Here is a 16,814-nt window from a genome sequence, read left to right on the forward strand (position 1 = left end):
CAAGCAGCGATCAATGAGGATGGGATCATTTTTATGTTAATAACACAGATAAAACAGAATAAGCCTATGCAACATATCAATACCAAATTTGATGGTATTTGGTGATTTTCAGTCTTTCTGTTTTGTCTTGGTGAATCAGCAGCAGATGACAACACACCCACAGGAAACCGTTTCGCATTGATTGTGACATCACAGGATGTACTGTAAATATTACTACATGGGCTTGAATTAGAGTTGAGGGCTGTGCCTCTAAAATTGCAACATCCTTCCAAAACTTCCTCTTGGGTGTGTCGTACAAAGTCCACTACTCAAGGACTGTGTCTCCTTCAAATGTAGACTTCCTCCAGGCTCCCACCTGTTTGTTCCCCCAGTAGAATTGCCTATAATGAGTCCATGGTTACTTGATTTCTGAATAATACCTCACTGTTGGCTCTGCAACAATGTGACTTACAATAAGTTCAATTATACATGTAGAATTTCCATCAGAATCTGAATGATTAATTATTAAGTATGTTTGCACACACAAGGGATTTGTTGGAGAGGTTGGTGTATTACACTGTAATAGAATAATAGTATAGATAGAGTATAGAATTGTCATCCGTTTTTACGTCTGGAGACTCCCGTCCAGGACTTACAAACAAATGTAAGCATTTCTGACTGTTCTATTCTATTTTTAGGGCTTTAACAATCAGCACTTGGCAGACAGGAACTGAACAACAAAATGTACTTTATATTTAAGGTCTAAATGGGTTAAGGGATTTAGTGGATACTGTAATACAGTGAGTTACAATGACCAGCAGGTAGCATTTTCAATGCCTTGGTTGTTGATACACATTGTGGTGAATATTCAGTGACACCGGGTGCACTGTTTAAATGCCAGGGCACTGTTGGTTGCTCAAGGCCACACAGTGGTCAAGTTAACCACAGACCCAACCTGCATCACCTCTCTGTGTTGGCAACCAAAGAAGAGAACCGTAATCACTTTCAACCTTGTGTCCCTATTTTGGGCCATGTTGTTGTTATACAGTAGTAGATGAAGGTTTTTAATAATAACAAATAATGACAATAGCAGAGCTACAAGCCATGTGAATATCTAGCTTTAAACTTCCCAATATCCTCTGCGTCTCAAGGTCCCCCTCAATGGGGGTCAAAGCCCGGACTATGCGTGACGAGTATTTTATGTCCTGCTCACCATAGAATGACATGATTGAGGTTCATATACACTTTGTTTTTACCTCCATACACTTTTTCTCTTATGTATCTCTACTGTATATATGTTTTCCCCTCTGAGAGCAATGCAGCAAGTGAAATTCCCTGTATGTGAACATACTTGGCCAATAAACACATTCTGATTCTGATTAAAAGTCAGCAAATTGGACCTTTATCAAATATAAAATCCAACACCTGCTAACATAATTGCACAAGTCATTACCTCTGTTTCGAACGGCAGGGACTAGGATACCAGCATTCATTTGAGCTCCATTAAAGGATTACTTCACCCAAGAAATGACTTCATTTCTATAGTTTACCTACCCTGTGATGTCTTTGAGTCACGAAAAAGATGTGTTTGTAAAACATTCCTTAAGGGCGCGCTCCCACCAAAAGTTGGCTGGCCGCTGTTAAACGCAGGTTGTGCGCGGCCACAGTTTTTTGCAGCCAGCGGATTCTAAAAAACGGGAGTGACGCACCTGTCACTCACTTTCAAGACCGTCCCCGTAGCCCTCACTGCCTTCTGCCTTGAGCACCATGGTGCTTCCTGAATCTTGGGACGGTCCGCCTTTGACTCACCCGATTGGACAGAAGGGGAAATTCAGCTCCTGCCTCCAGCAGAAATGGACAAGTCATGTAGAGCAGATAAACGCAAGGTCTGCGCGACAAGCGGAAAATGTGCCACAGCAAAATTCATTGTAAAAAAAAAAGTGCTTAGGAGCCGAGATACAGCCTTTTTCAGTAAAAAGTTAAACAAGAAGTGAATGGAGCAGCAAATCTTCAAATCATCATATCTTGGGTTCTGAGCATGTTTTTCCAAAAAAAAAAGAAAAGTTTTTATATATATATATTTTTTCATGACGTCTTTGACGTCCTGTGGCACACGGGGCGTCAGGCCTCATGACGTCTTTGACGTCATGTGGCACTGAATGAGTTAACGGTGAATGAAGAATCCAAAAATGTAGAAAAAACTTGATGAATGGAATTAATCAGAGACCTGACAAAACTATATGAAAAAATCTGTCCATAAACTCCAAAACACGTTCATATTACGATTTAGATTCTCTTCTGCCGAAGCCTGCTGAAAACAATTTCCAAAATATCACCACAGAAGACACAAATAAACTTTTAAAACACTTCCGGTACAAACCGTGACATGCATGAGCAAATAACGTGCATGGGCGTGCCCGTGGGGTTCAACCGGAGCTCATTCACATGCACACGAGTGTCCAGGCGCGTGCATGAGCTGGTTTAGCCCGGAAGTGTTTATAAAAGTTTATTTACATCTTCTATGGTCATATTTTGGCAGAACACACTTTGAAGCCCTACATAAGCTGTGTTTTGGAGTTAATGAACGGAATATAGTTTTGCTAAATCAGGTCTATCAAGTTTTTTCTTCATTTTTGGATTCTTAATTCACCGTTAAGGAATGTTTTACAAACAAAGATTCTCTGTGACTCTCAAAGACATCACCGGGTAGAAATAATGGTAAACGGTAGAAATAAAGTAATTTCATTGGTGAAGTTGAAGTACTCCTTTAAGTCTTCATTATGGAAGAAAGGGCATTTGAATTGCTCTTTAAACAGACCTTTCCCTCTCTGAGGCTGAAAGTGATAAAGATACAGGGCTGTTAGGCACGTCGAAGTGCACAACCAGAATAACTAGAGCTACAGCTGAGAGACGTGTGGGGGGTGGCGGTAGCTTGGAGGTTAGAAATGTAAAGTTGTAACTGGAAAGTTGCTGATTTGAAATCCCAGAAAATGTGGGTGGAGACATTGAAAATAAGATGCTCTTTGTTGTACCGGGCATACAGAAAAAGGCTGAGGTCAGGCTCGGCAGCTTCAAGTCAAGTCAATTTGTTGTCTCAAGACACTTTACATATAGATCAGAGACCTGACATTGTCCTAGTGGTCAACAAACAGTAAAATACTGGTTGTACTGGGAAGCTCCTAGTGGCCAATAATAAAATATTGTGGTTGTATTAATGGGAAGGTCCATTAATACCAACAGTAAAAGTTGTGACCAACAGTAAAAGACTGTGGTTGTACTTGGGCAACTCTTTGAGGTCAACATTGTTGGGACTAACGTGTTACAGTAATACATGTTTTGTGCACAAAAACATATATTTATATTAAAGCAAGACAATGAATGCATAATAATTAGTAACGTAACCAGTTACTTTTATAATGCAGTATAGTAAAGTAACGCCCTTACTTTTTGAGAGTTGCTATTAGTTACTATTTTAAAGTAACTTTGCTCAACACTGGTGGTCCCCAGTAAAAGACTGTGGTTAGACTGGGCAACTCCTGTGGTCAGTCAGCAGTGAAAGACTGTGGTTAAACTGGGCAGCTACTACTTGCAAATAGTAGAATACTGTGGTTGTACTGGGCAGCTCCCAGTTGTGAGTGTGTGTGTAACTACAGTATGTGTGAAGTGTTGCTGTAAAACCGCATTCATGCTCAGTTGAGATTCCTTGCTTAAATAAAAGGATAACACCTCACTCAAGGATAAAAACATACTCACAAGTCAGTATATGAGTGAGTGAATGACACAGAGTGGTGGAAAAAGTAGGCTACTCAAATGTTTCACAAGTGTTCAAAATGTATACAAATCTTTTGAAAATAGCAGATCTACAAGATCACAACGCGTCACTAAGCGACACGTTGTGAACTTGTAGATCGGCTATTTTAAAAATCTACAAAGTAACTAGAGTAAAGTTTTCAAATAATTGTAGTGGAGTAAAAAGTACAATATTTGGCTCTGAGATGTAGTGGAGTAGAAGTAAAAGTACTGAACATTTTAAATACTCCAGTAAAGTAAAGATTCCTCAAATATGTACTTAAGTACAGTACTTGAGTACATGTACTTAGTTACTTTCCACCTGTCGTGAGACAGACAGACAGACAGACAGACAGACAGACAGAGCACCTGTCCCAGATGAATGTTTTTGATTATTCGTGCGTGTGTGTGTGTGTGTGTGTGTGTGTGTGTGTGTGTGTGTGTGTGTGTGTGTGTGTGTGTGTGTGTGTGTGTGTGTGTGTGTGTGTGTGTGTGTGTGTGTGTGTGTGTGTGTGTGTGTGTGTGTGTGTGTGTGTGTGTGTGTGTGTGTGTGTGTGTGTGCGCGAGAGACATATTCTGGTCACTCAGTATAGTTTACAGATCATGGTACTATCCACCTTTGATGATTTGCATCATATGCAGGTTTATGTTGAAGGCCTACTCACACATCTTGGTTTAGCCTACACTTTGAGTTCAACTTGTTAAGGCATCCACACAATATCCTGCCAGCCAGCATTCATCCATACAAACAGCCGTACGACTGTAGCATGAATGGAGAGCTAAACTGGGATTACTGCACCTTCAAAAGTCATTAATCCTTCTGTCTCCTTATCTTTCTACCACACACACACACACACACACACACACACACACACACACACACACACACACACACACACACACACACACACACACACACACACACACACACGTGCACCGCCACCCCAGCACGCACAAAAGCATATACACCCACAGACACTTACTGTACCATCACTACTAACTCCACACACCACTACAGGCCCCAAAATGCACACAGACACACACAGCAGCTGGTTAGTTTAGGTTATTCAGACGGTTGCTATAGGTTCTACGTATGTCTGCCTGCTATCCTAGTTAGGCTGTAGCACTTTTCTTCTTATTAACGTGACCAGTGACCACGTACCCTGTTGTTTGTTGACTAGGGTTCACACCACTTCGATCCGCTCTTGCACTTTGTAAGTGGCTCTGGATAAGAGTGGACACTAAATGCCTTAATTACCTGTAATAATCCAGATAAGATAAATCCCCAAGGAGAACTTCAAGTCAAGTTATACCCCTGCAAAGAAAGTAGGAAAAAGTGGAATCATTAAACTAAATAAATAAGTAGAACGTATCGGCATATCATAATATATGTCTGCCATTCAATCCATGCTGTAAACAGGAAGTAGCATCATTGCAAAGGATGGCTATGAGAAGGAAACTGTTAAGCTCCTGGGTTGTGTGTGTGTGTGTGTGTGTGTGTGTGTGTGTGTGTGTGTGTGTGTGTGTGTGTGTGTGTGTGTGTGTGTGTGTGTGTGTGTGTGTGTGTGTGTGTGTGTGTGTGTGTGTGTGTGTGTGTGTGTGTGTGTGTGTGTGTGTGTGTGTGTGTGTGTGTGTGTGTGTGTGTGCGCGCGCGTACGTGTGAGCGTACGTGTGAGCGTACGTGTGAGATCACCAGTGTTGTCCACAACTCCACACTTTCACAATGTATAGATAATCTTACAATGACTAAGCAGGAACAGGTTCAGTGCCTTGCTTAAAAAAACGTTCATTTTATAACCCAGTGCTTTCATTACAAGGGCTACTTTATGTTTAATATCAAGTAACCTTTTTAAATTACCGGCCATTAGGCAGAATAAGAATACAATTAACATTTCCTAGGTGTGATAACGTCCCGTACCTTTCTATCATTGGTACCTACTACCACTCTAACAAATATATCAACTGTTCAATAATACACTTTACTGTAAAAAAAAAAACACAACACAAAAATACATTTTCAATTTGTGTTTGCACCATAATCATTTTACATTTCACTAACTTGGTTGATGATACTGTAACTAACGTTCTTAGCCTATATGCTAGTTACATGATAATAAACCATCCAACACAGCCTAATGGATGTGTGCAGTTTTACCTCGCCTTATAGCAACATGAGTGTTAATGTCCCTAATGTTGCTCTCTTTTTCTCCTGACAGTGTCCAGGGACATGAAACTTCATCCACAACAAGCTCCGTTGTATGTGAGTATCAATTTGAGTTGATGTAGCTGCTTGCTTGGTTAACAACTCGTGAGTTTCCCTTCAACCTTGACCAGCCAACCAGGGTTAGATAACCCATTTTGTGTGTATTTTGAAACGCATTTATTTTCTATATAGGTTACATTACCCTGGGTCTCCTTACAGTCAATGGTCCGCATCCCGGGCCGTCATGAAGCATTAAAAAAGTGATGATGAGGCATATGGGGAGGCGGGGGGGTTTGGGGCGCAGGGTTAAAGTAATGATGAATGAAGAAGTGGTGGTGATTCATGGGGCCCAAGGCTACGTGGGTGTTGATGTCTTCAACAGTATTATGTTTTAACCCATTAAGACCTGAGGCCGATTCTACAAAATGTCTTCTAAATCCTAACAGTTTTCTGAAAAACGAGAGAGAGAGAGAGAGAGAGAGAGAGAGAGAGAGAGAGATGAGAGAGAGAGAGAGAGAGAGAGAGAGAGAGAGAGAGAGAGAGAGAGAGAGAGAGAGAGAGAGAGAGAGAAGAGAGAGAGAGAGAGAGAGAGAGAGAGAGAGAGAGAGAGAGAGAGAGAGAGAGAGAGAGAGAGAGAGAGAGAGAGAGAGAGAGAGAGAGAGAGGAGAGAAGGAGAGAGAGAGAGGAGAGAGAGAGAGAGAGAGAGAGAGATGTTACAGCTGAACAGGTGTCATTTCAAAGCAGATTTGTGAGGTGTGTGTGTGACAGTGTGCACGCACAAAGTATATTTGAAGTGGTTGATGGTGCACACCCACACAATATCTCCCACCACACACCCAATATCCCCCATGACACCAAGAAAATACACATTGCCCAGTCTCACACACGACACACACACACACACACACACACATACATTAACCAACCTCATGAACCGTATCTCCCATCTCAGAAACATTAGCAGCTAGACTCCGCTCTGCTCCACAAGACAAGACACCTATCAGCCTATTTTACTTTGGATTTAAAGGCAATTATAGACTTAAAATGAGAGAACAGGTACGTTTTCAGAATATATCTCCAACTTTGTAATATTCCATTTAACAAACGCTTATACTTTAAAAGCCTGAGTGTCACTTCAATGCTGAGTGTGAAAAAAAGGACCCATTAAATGAACACTCATGATTTTGCTGTATAGGGTCCGTTTCTTGCCCATGGACATTGTGCCAGGGCACATGCTAGTGATTGGACACACATTCAATTGAACCTGTGACCTCCTAGTTACTAGTTACAGGACAGTTTTGTTACCACTACACTACCCCCCCATTCACACAAATTAAATCCAAGGACATACACGACACACACACACACACACACACGCATACACACACACACACACGCACGCACGCACGCACGCACCCACCCACACATGCACGCACGCACGCAAGCAAGGCAGGCGCGCACGCAAGCATGCGCACACACATCTGTATGGGTGAATGGATGTTTGTGAGTGTGGGACACTCCAGCTGTTCTTTGAAGTGTCTTCAAAGCCACCTATTCCCATTGTTAGCACGTTAGCATATATGTAGTAGAGCTGCGTTGCATTTGCCAGGACAGCAGACACACGCTCACGTGCCTTCAAACTAAACTCTTACCAAGAGTTCTGAGCAATTTATCAAAATATGATGGACACATGTTTACGAACGGTAATTGCAATTTCAGCATCGATATCTCGAAAATATCCTCAAATTCATTGTATTCTTCCACACCGTCAGGGGAAATCCTTTACGACAATTGCCCGCTCCAATTTTATTTAGTTTTAGTCTTTGTAACTTTTGAAAGGAATGCCTTGATTTACCGAACCCAAGACAGAAAGGTAGGATAATAGAAAGCATATAGGCTATCAACCTGTGATGGTGGAAAAACTAAAACGTAGATGGTCGCTGATAAGATGCATGCTACGTTACTACTACAGCGGTATAGGCTATCATACATGTAGCAGTGTAGTATGGGAACACAGTCTCACCAGTGCATGTGCATGCACATGCTCCTGCTCAAAAGACCGGTGGAACGCCGTGGTGGCACGTGAAGCGACCCCCACACCCCTGCTTACAGATCCATTTGGTTACATTTGTAGACTCTCAGATTTATAAGGACTGAGGATTTGACTGTGTTGGGTCATATCAACCTGTTATACTTACCACCAGTTGGCGCTGTATTCTATAGTTGGGCAGTTGTGTAGGACAGCATGTTGACATGTCACATTATTGTCTCTTGGGTATAGTCGTGTTTATAGAACCTGTTAGACGTCTGATAAATTATACTCTTTAATCCATTAAGACCGGGAACGCATCTGTGTCATTTTAAGATTTCTTTGGGCTATTCAAAAATAGCAGATATACAAGCCACGCTATGAGCTTGTAGATCTGCAAAAAAAAATTTAAACGTGGAAAAATGTGTGCAAATCTTTTAATAATATTATATACATATATATATATATGTTTTAAAGCGAACATTATTTAACTCTGATCTGCACTTCTGGGGTGTCCCTGGATTTTGAGATGGGCCAAATACTTATCATTTGGGGGGCATTTGACATGGAAAAGTTGGAGCACCACTGATACAGCAACATACTGTTAGGATTTAGAAAACATTTTTAGACATGTATCCCTCATCTCAAAGATTTTTGTTCCTGGGACCCCCACCAGAAGCAAAGATTTGAGTTACAAATGTTCGCTTTAAAAAAAGATATGTTCAAAGATTTGCACACATTTTCAAATTTTTCAAAAAAATAGCAGATCTACAAGCTTGTAGCGCGGCACTCAGTGTGCCTGGAACAGCATATTTTGATGGGTAAGACCATCATACCCAAAATGATATGTATTTGGCCGCCGACCCCCATCTCAAAATATTTAGTTCCAGGGACCAGGGAAAATGTTGTTTCAAAAAAGATATTTATTCAAAAAAGATTTGCACAAAGTTCCATGGTTTTTCAATAGCAGATCTACAAGCTTGTACATCTGCTATCTTTGAATAGCCAAATAAATCTTAAAATGACACGTTCCCGAATTGAATGGGTTCTTTTGGATACATACCGTGTGTTTTTGTGTGTGTAGGGAAGGTGAAAAAGAGATCTGAAACATCTGCTGGGGACAGGAAACGCATAACAGCAACACAACACGCACGCTCGCACACATGCACGCAGTCGCACACACACACACACACACACACACACACACACACACACACACACACACACACACACACACACACACACACACACACACACACACACACACACACACACACACACACACACACACACGTATTACTGAGAAGTGCAAGGTGAAAACCAACATAAGAGAAAGTATTCAGTGTTTGTCTTTGTTTACTTGTACGTTTATATAAAGCTGCACTATGTAACTTTCCTCTTCTACCCCGGATTTGAACCCAGTTTCCTGAGCAAGTGCTGACATTTTTTACATTGAGCTAATAGAGCCTGCCTGCTTGCTCAGGGGATAAATTGAATCTTGACCATCAGGTCAAAATTTGTGTCAGATCCTGTGTCTAGGTGAGACATGACCTTTGACACGATCTAAATGTCTCAATAGAAGAGCAGGTATAAGTTATATTTTATTAATAAACTCTACCGTACAGATTGGACAAAATAAAAAGTTACATAGTGCCGCTTTAATGTATTCCTCATTAAACATGTTTACAAGTCATGGAAATTACTTAAAAGTGAATAAATTAACATAAACAACCAGACTGGATAGGCAAAGAGAGGGCACTTCATTGAATACTGCTTTGCCCTAATATCACATCCAAACTATCAAAATAGAAGCACATCCCACAAATAAGGCAGATGGCTAGAATCTCGTGCAAAACAAGCAGCCTGTCTATCTTCTTAGCTTTTCTTTCATTAAACTATACTTGACGATTAATTGTCACACAAATAATTGCTATTAACAATTTTAATTGTTTTTTTTACATAATTACAAATTAAAAAGGTAATTTCTGTTTGGCTTTTAGGCTTTGTAAACCAAAATTCCACAGGGCAGATATGACAGATAACTTAAATATAACTTAAAAACATAACCCTAACCCTAAAAAGAGCGGAAATAGCTGGTGATAGCTGGTCTGCTATTTCCACTATTCTTGGAAAATGTTTGAAAATGTATGAACATTTTTCAACATGGACCCTATGTAAAAGCTGTGAACTGAAATGCATGTCGCTCTGTCAGAGGAAATCCGCACCATGGAGCAGGTCTTCAGCTTAGCGTTTGTGGCGAGGATGTTGAAACTCATTTCACACTAACAGCTTTTTCCATTTCCATTTTCATCCAGAGCGTAGAATCACCAACACACCCTAAATGCTGTGCACTTGCTGTTCAGCGTGATTTCCAATCTCATTGTCACATGAGAGGGAGTTTCATCAGATTCGAGGCAGTTTCATCAGATTCGAGGCAGTTTCAATAAAAGCACAACAGTAAAACGAACAGAGGGAAAACAAGTGGTTTATAATAACACGCGCCGCACGTGTACACAAATTAGCATACTATAGGATGTGACTTCATGGGAGTCCAATTTTTAAACTGAGGCTGTTACTGTGCTGTATGTATGAAGATAAAACACGTACATCTGCACTACTAATGTAGTAGATTTGCATGATTAATACAGTGATTACTACACAGTAAAACCAAATGGATCTTAAAGGTCCATTTGTCTAAGAGGTAAATTAACACTGAAAACGTGACTGTGTACTCTGTAGAGCAAAAGTCAGTGCAGAGCTTGTCCTCACCATACTGTGGTTATAGCCCTCACTTCCTGTGGGCTCATAGGGGTATGTGGTCGCCTTTGAACGTGTTGCTTGGCAATGGTTATCCTGCTGAGAAAACACACACACACACACACACACACACACACACACACACACACACACACACACACACACACACACACACACACACACACACACACACACACACACACACACACACACACACACACACACACACACACACAGTTCTTAGAGAGACCAATAAAGGCTGCTGGTTAGCCCTTGCCCCTATCCTGCTGTCAGCTAGCTAATCTGTCGATGGGAGAGGTGTGTGTGTGTGTGTGTGTGTGTGTGTGTGTGTGTGTGTGTGTGTGTGTGTGTGTGTGTGTGTGTGTGTGTGTGTGTGTGTGTGTGTGTGTGTGTGTGTGTGTGTGTGTGTGTGTGTGTGTGTGTGTGTGTGTGTGTGTGTGTGTGTGTGCACCACAGATTCACAACTGGAACAGAAAGTAACCTGGCCTTCACAGTGTAACCTTTGACCTACTGGAGAGATAATATATAAGGGGGGAAGTGACAATTCCAACATACAGGCATGACACTGAAGAGGAAGTAGATGAATCGTATTTAATTTAATTAAAATTGTTAAGGATATAAAGAGTGTAGTGAGAAATTAAACAAAACATTAACATTTAATTATGGGATGGTATTAAAACATTTTTTTTTTAAAAGTGATTTAAAATCAGACTTATTTTCGTTAAGTGCTTAAGTTCCTCGGAAAGGTCGTTCCAGTGTGGAGGATTCCTGTCAGCAAAGGCACAGTCACCCTTTGTCTTCAACTCAGGAACTACCATCACGTGCCTGCCCAAGGACCGCAAGCTGCGCACAGGCTCAAAAGAGGTTAATAACTCCAGGCCATGAAGTGCCCTAAAAGTAACGGTTAATATCTTAAAATAAACCCTACAACAGACAGACAACCAGTGTAGAGAAGTTACAATAGGAGTTATGTGTTCTCCTTTGATCTTAGTTTAAAGTCTAGCAGCAGCATACTGTACGGTAATTTGGAGCCTATTGAGAGTGTGTTTTGCTTAAATAAATAAAGGCATATATGATGATTTTGGTATCTGATCCTGGATATATTCCTGAGATGATAAAGATACGTCTGAACAAGTTTAACATGCCTATCAAACTTAAGGCTGGGATCAAATAAGACCAATTTTTTTTCAACAGATGTGACATTGTTGGATAAAGGACCAAGTAATGATCTGGGGCAATTATGAAATCCAGTCTTTAATATCTGGTAGATATCTAACTAAACAGATTTTTTTTTGGGCTGTTGGGCTTCACGCAATATATGTTATTGTTTATTGTCTGCATAGATATATGATCACCAAGGGGAAGCATAAGCTAAAACAAATTGGACCTAAAATTGGGGCACTCCACAATAGGGGAAGAAGGGGGAAAATGGTTGCCAACTGATAAAAAAAATTAAGAAATTATTTATGAAATATTATATTATAGCTTCATCCTGCAACCCATCAGCTTGCATCTGTTAGTGTTGCATCTAGACAATTCTCTCATGAGCATAGAGCCAACTCATTAACCCATTAAGACCTGAGGCGATTCTATAAATGTCTTCTTAATCCTAACAGTTTTCTGAAAATACATATGTTTCTAACTTTCTATATCAGTGGTGCTCAAACTTTTTCATGTCAAGGATCCCCCAAAATGATATGTATTTGGCCGCCGACCCCCATCTCAAAAAAAATGTAGCTTTAAAAGAATATTCAAAGATTTGCACAAATTTTAATCTGCTATTTTTTGAATAGCCAAAGTATAAAATAATGGTTAAAGTGGTTACACAGATGCTTTCCCGGTTTTAATGGGTTAATTATATTACTCCCTAACTATGTCCTCCCTTGGACTCACTAACCACAAGGCCAGCCAGGGTACCGATTCATCTGATTAAGGCATTTTCAACAAAGCTGTAATTTGGTCATTTTTATGTATTGATATCATATTCTGACTGATCTCTGACAGGCTCACAGTTCTCACTGCCACTGCTGCTACTGTGGTAATTGAAACAAATTGTCACAATTATCGTCTGGATTTTTCATATTTTCCCCTTGTAAAAGTGCAGTGCAGGCATTTGTTTCTATGATGTTTCTATAAGGCTTGATTTAGTTGCACGCCAGTGTTGCGCGATGAATAGCAGGCCTACAAGCTCACAACGTGTCATAGCGTAGCGTTACACTGGATGCTATTTTCGGCGAACGACATCCTACGCACAACAAAGTGTAAATCAGGCTTAAATTTTCCATGGTTTTAAGACCTGGTCTTCTGACACACCCTCTATGTTCTGTGTAGCTTGATGGCTAGATGACAATGATAATAATAATAACAATAGTAACAATAACAATAGTAATAATAAAAATAGTAATTGAAATAATAATAAGATATGGTCCGCAGCAGTGGTGGAAAAAGTACTCAAATGTTTTACTTAAGTAAAAGTATCAATACTGCAATGTAGAACTACTCTGTTACAAGTAACAGTCCGGAATTCATAATTTACTTGAGTAAAAGTACAAAAGTATTGGTATCCAAATGTACTTAAAGTACCAAAAGTAAAAGTACTAAAATGTTTGAAAATAGCAGATCTACAAGCTGACAACGCGTCGCGATGCGACGCGTTGTGAGCTTGTAGATTGGCTATTTTCAGCCTAGGTATAAGATAGGGCTAAAGTGGTTAATGTATGTTTTATAATGTAATAATTTGCAAAGTAACTAGTAGCTAAAGTTTTCAAATAATTGTAGTGGAGTAAAATTACAATATTTGCCTCTGAGATGTAGTGGAGTAGAAGTAAAAGTATAGACAATTGGAAATACTCCAGTAAAGTAAAAGTACCTCAAAATTGTACTTAAGTACAGTACTTAAGTAAATGTACTTAGTTACTTTCCACCACTCGTCCCCAGTCCTTTGGGATATTCTTTCTCACAGTACATTTGCACATGCGTGAAATATGTCCTCTGCATCGCCCGGGGAGCAGTTAGGGGTCAGGTTTCTTGCTCAGGGACACTTCGACACATAGGCCGGGGCTGGGGGCGAACCGAGGACCCTCTGATTCCCAGACGGCCTCTCTACCTATTCAGCTATGACTTCCCCTTTAACTCCCAGGGCTAGAGGTTTTATTCCCATCATGTCCACCCATGCTAACAGTTTTTATCTCCTCTAGGGCCCTGGCAGGGCTCTAAGGATACCAATGTCCGTCTGTCAGTCTGTCCATTGGTCCTTCCAACACTTTGGTCTTAAACAACATCTCAAAAATGTGGCTGGCTGGATTACCATGGAACTTTCTGTGCACCTTAATGCTCCCCAGAGATCGAGCCCTACTGATTCTGGTGACTCCATGTCCTTTCGCCTAGCACCACCCTTAGGCCAAGATTTCCACTTGCGCACAAGATATCTCATAATCTAATGGTAGGGCTGGCCCCAAACGTCCAAAGGTCTGAACGTTTTGTTTGTTATATTGATGTTCGGACCAGCCCCTTTTATGCCAGGTGAGTACATACAGGTGATGGCCCAGACCCCCACACCTGGCACTCCTGGCACCCCATGAAGATAAAGGCATACATTTGCATCACTATAGGCGACGTCGCTCTGCTGAATGGATAGGTAGTGATTGGCTGCCTGCCCGCGTGAATGGACGAGGAGGTCCGACGGCCACTATTCTCTTTGGATTTTTTTCACTGCCTGTTTTTCAGTCTTTTACTTTATTTTCTAGGGGAGGCTAGATTTTAGTTGGGCAGGCGGCCGTCTGCCCTGCCTCTATGGTGGGTACGCCACTGGTTCGGACATCAATTAAAAGGTTCGAACATTCACACACTTATTTATTTATTTGGTAACACTTGCTATGCTTCCCATGTCTATAATTCTTTATAAACATCAGGATCTCCATATGGATGTAAAGGGACACAGACAGACAGACAGACAGACAGACATCCCGATATATTCTCTTTATATGGGCATAAAGGGGACACACAAAGACATACGGACCGATATGGAAATATGGAGATTTATAGATATAGTTCTGGAGAACGGCTCATCCAACTAACTTCCCACCCGGCAAGTTGGTCAGACGGTTGTCGAGATATGAGGGACCACACGGACAGATATGCAGATATTTTGTGCATTCATAGTTGGATTCGACTAGGGCGATCATGCCCTTTGAGAGCGCATGCCCATCCGATTATGTAGTACCTGTTGAAGCCATTGTCAGAGGACCTGTTGTACCAATTGTCAGAGTACTTGGAGGCCAGTCTATGATGTCAGTACTATGATTTCTTAATGATGACATCAGGGATCTCCTAATATAGGCTATTACCTCTTAATAGCATGACGTCACCCCACCACGACCCCAAACAAACACATAAATAAAACTAAACACCACCTCCTCCACTAACTAAAGGGGGCCCTTTTAGCTTGTTGAGGAGTTTAAATTGGAGCGACAATGGTGAAGATTTTCATCGGGAACCTCTCGCAGAATGCCGAGAAGGAGGCTATTGAGGCTCTTTTTGTTCAGTATGGCACAGTGACCGAATGTGCCAAGTATAAGAACTATGCCTTCGTTCACATGAAAGACCACAAATCAGCCACCAAAGCCATCCGGGAGCTTCACCTGTACAAACTGCATGGTAGGCCCATCAACGTAGAACCGAGCAGGGGGAAGAACCAGAGCCCGGCCAAGCTCCACATAGCCAATGTGGAGAAGGGCTATGATGATGACCTCCGTGCTTTGTTTGAAGAGTATGGCACGGTCACAGAATGTGCCATCGTCAAGAACTTCGCCTTTGTACACATGGCCAACTCTGATGAGGCCATGGATGCGATCAAGGGGTTGGATAAAGCAGAGTTCCATGGTAAATGTATTCGCGTTCAGATATCGAAGAGCCGACGCCGAGGGGGACCAGAGATGGAAGATTTCGGACCTCTGCTGCCAAGGGTAGGTTATTACCCTCCCCGCTACCCCGAGCTCAGGCCAGAACCCCCCTACAGGGGCAGCATGCCAGCCTACCCTGCCCCGCCTTCTGCACCACCCTCTCCCCTGAGACTACCCGGTTACCGGTATCCGGAGTGTCTATACGGTCAGAGGGATGTCTGTGGTGCGCTGGCTGATTACTATATTACACAATACACAGCTCGTCCTTACAGTGCCCCCGCCTATGATCGACCCAGCCCCATTCCGCCTCCTCCTTCACACTCAGGTGTGGTAAGAAATCACCTCGCTGCGCCACCCCTCGGTCCATATGAACGCCACCCACTGCCCGCTCCTCTAGCTTACTACGGCCGCGACAGAAGCCCCCACAGACGAGCCCCTCCTCGTCCTGCCCCTGCAGCCGGTAACGGCTACTCCTACGAGGGTTCCTGGCTGTCTCCAGATCCCAGGCCTCCAGTTTATGGATCGCCGCGCCTCAGGGATCCCATCGCAGAAAGGGTCCCTCCGCCACCACCCCGCTATGCGAGCTACTGGGAACACCGGAAATACAAGGTTTAGAATATGACAAGATCGTCGTTGTCTGCTGATGCACGTGTCGTTATACCCCCGTAGTCTACAGCAGATTGTGTTGCGTTCGCCTGAGACGAATTGGAAGATACTGTATTGCGGACAGCCCCGTACCTAATTAAAAAACTCCATGTCTTTGATTCATGTTTTCTTTTGAGTTGTTTTGCCTTTCTGTCCTTCTGTTTGATCGTTCAAATCCTTAAACTGTATTTGCATGCCGTGTCCATACCATATTGTGTTTGACACATTACTCTTAACACACAAGTAAGACGCGCGAACGCTGGAAGCGAACGCAGCTCGAAAATATTGTGTATTTACGGACTTGTAATCCGTGTTATTTCACCATGATGGAGAGAGAACATTGACTGTGTGTGTGTGTGTGTGTGTGTGTGTGTGTGTGTGTGTGTGTGTGTGTGTGTGTGTGTGTGTGTGTGTGTGTGTGTGTGTGTGTGTGTGTGTGTGTGTGTGTGTGTGTGTGTGTGTGTGTGTGTGTGTGTGTGTGTGTGTGTCA

At 41.9% G+C, this 16,814-nt stretch overlaps 2 protein-coding genes across 2 annotated transcripts in view; both read left to right on the plus strand.

Annotated features, from left to right (window-relative positions):
- Positions 1–16,814, plus strand: part of LOC308088945 (A-kinase anchor protein 13) — a gene marked incomplete at its 3' end in the record, with an annotated part of 71,793 nt that overhangs the window by 22,013 nt on the left and 32,966 nt on the right. The window contains exon 2 of the mRNA XM_080433526.1: positions 5,985–6,028. Coding sequence (XP_080289652.1) covers positions 5,996–6,028 — 33 coding nt within the window. The 5' untranslated portion in view covers positions 5,985–5,995. The remainder of the gene's footprint in view (positions 1–5,984; positions 6,029–16,814) is intronic.
- On the plus strand, positions 15,251–16,294 carry LOC308081721 (RNA-binding protein 4-like; the record flags this gene model as incomplete). The annotated part of the gene is made up of 1 exon (XM_080423339.1): positions 15,251–16,294. One exon carries the CDS (start codon positions 15,251–15,253, stop codon positions 16,292–16,294), a length of 1,044 nt encoding a protein of 347 aa, XP_080279465.1.

This window comes from Gymnoscopelus braueri (genome assembly GCF_963280865.1).
Source record: "Gymnoscopelus braueri genome assembly, chromosome: 1".
In the NCBI taxonomy this organism is placed as follows: Eukaryota; Metazoa; Chordata; class Actinopteri; order Myctophiformes; family Myctophidae; genus Gymnoscopelus; species Gymnoscopelus braueri.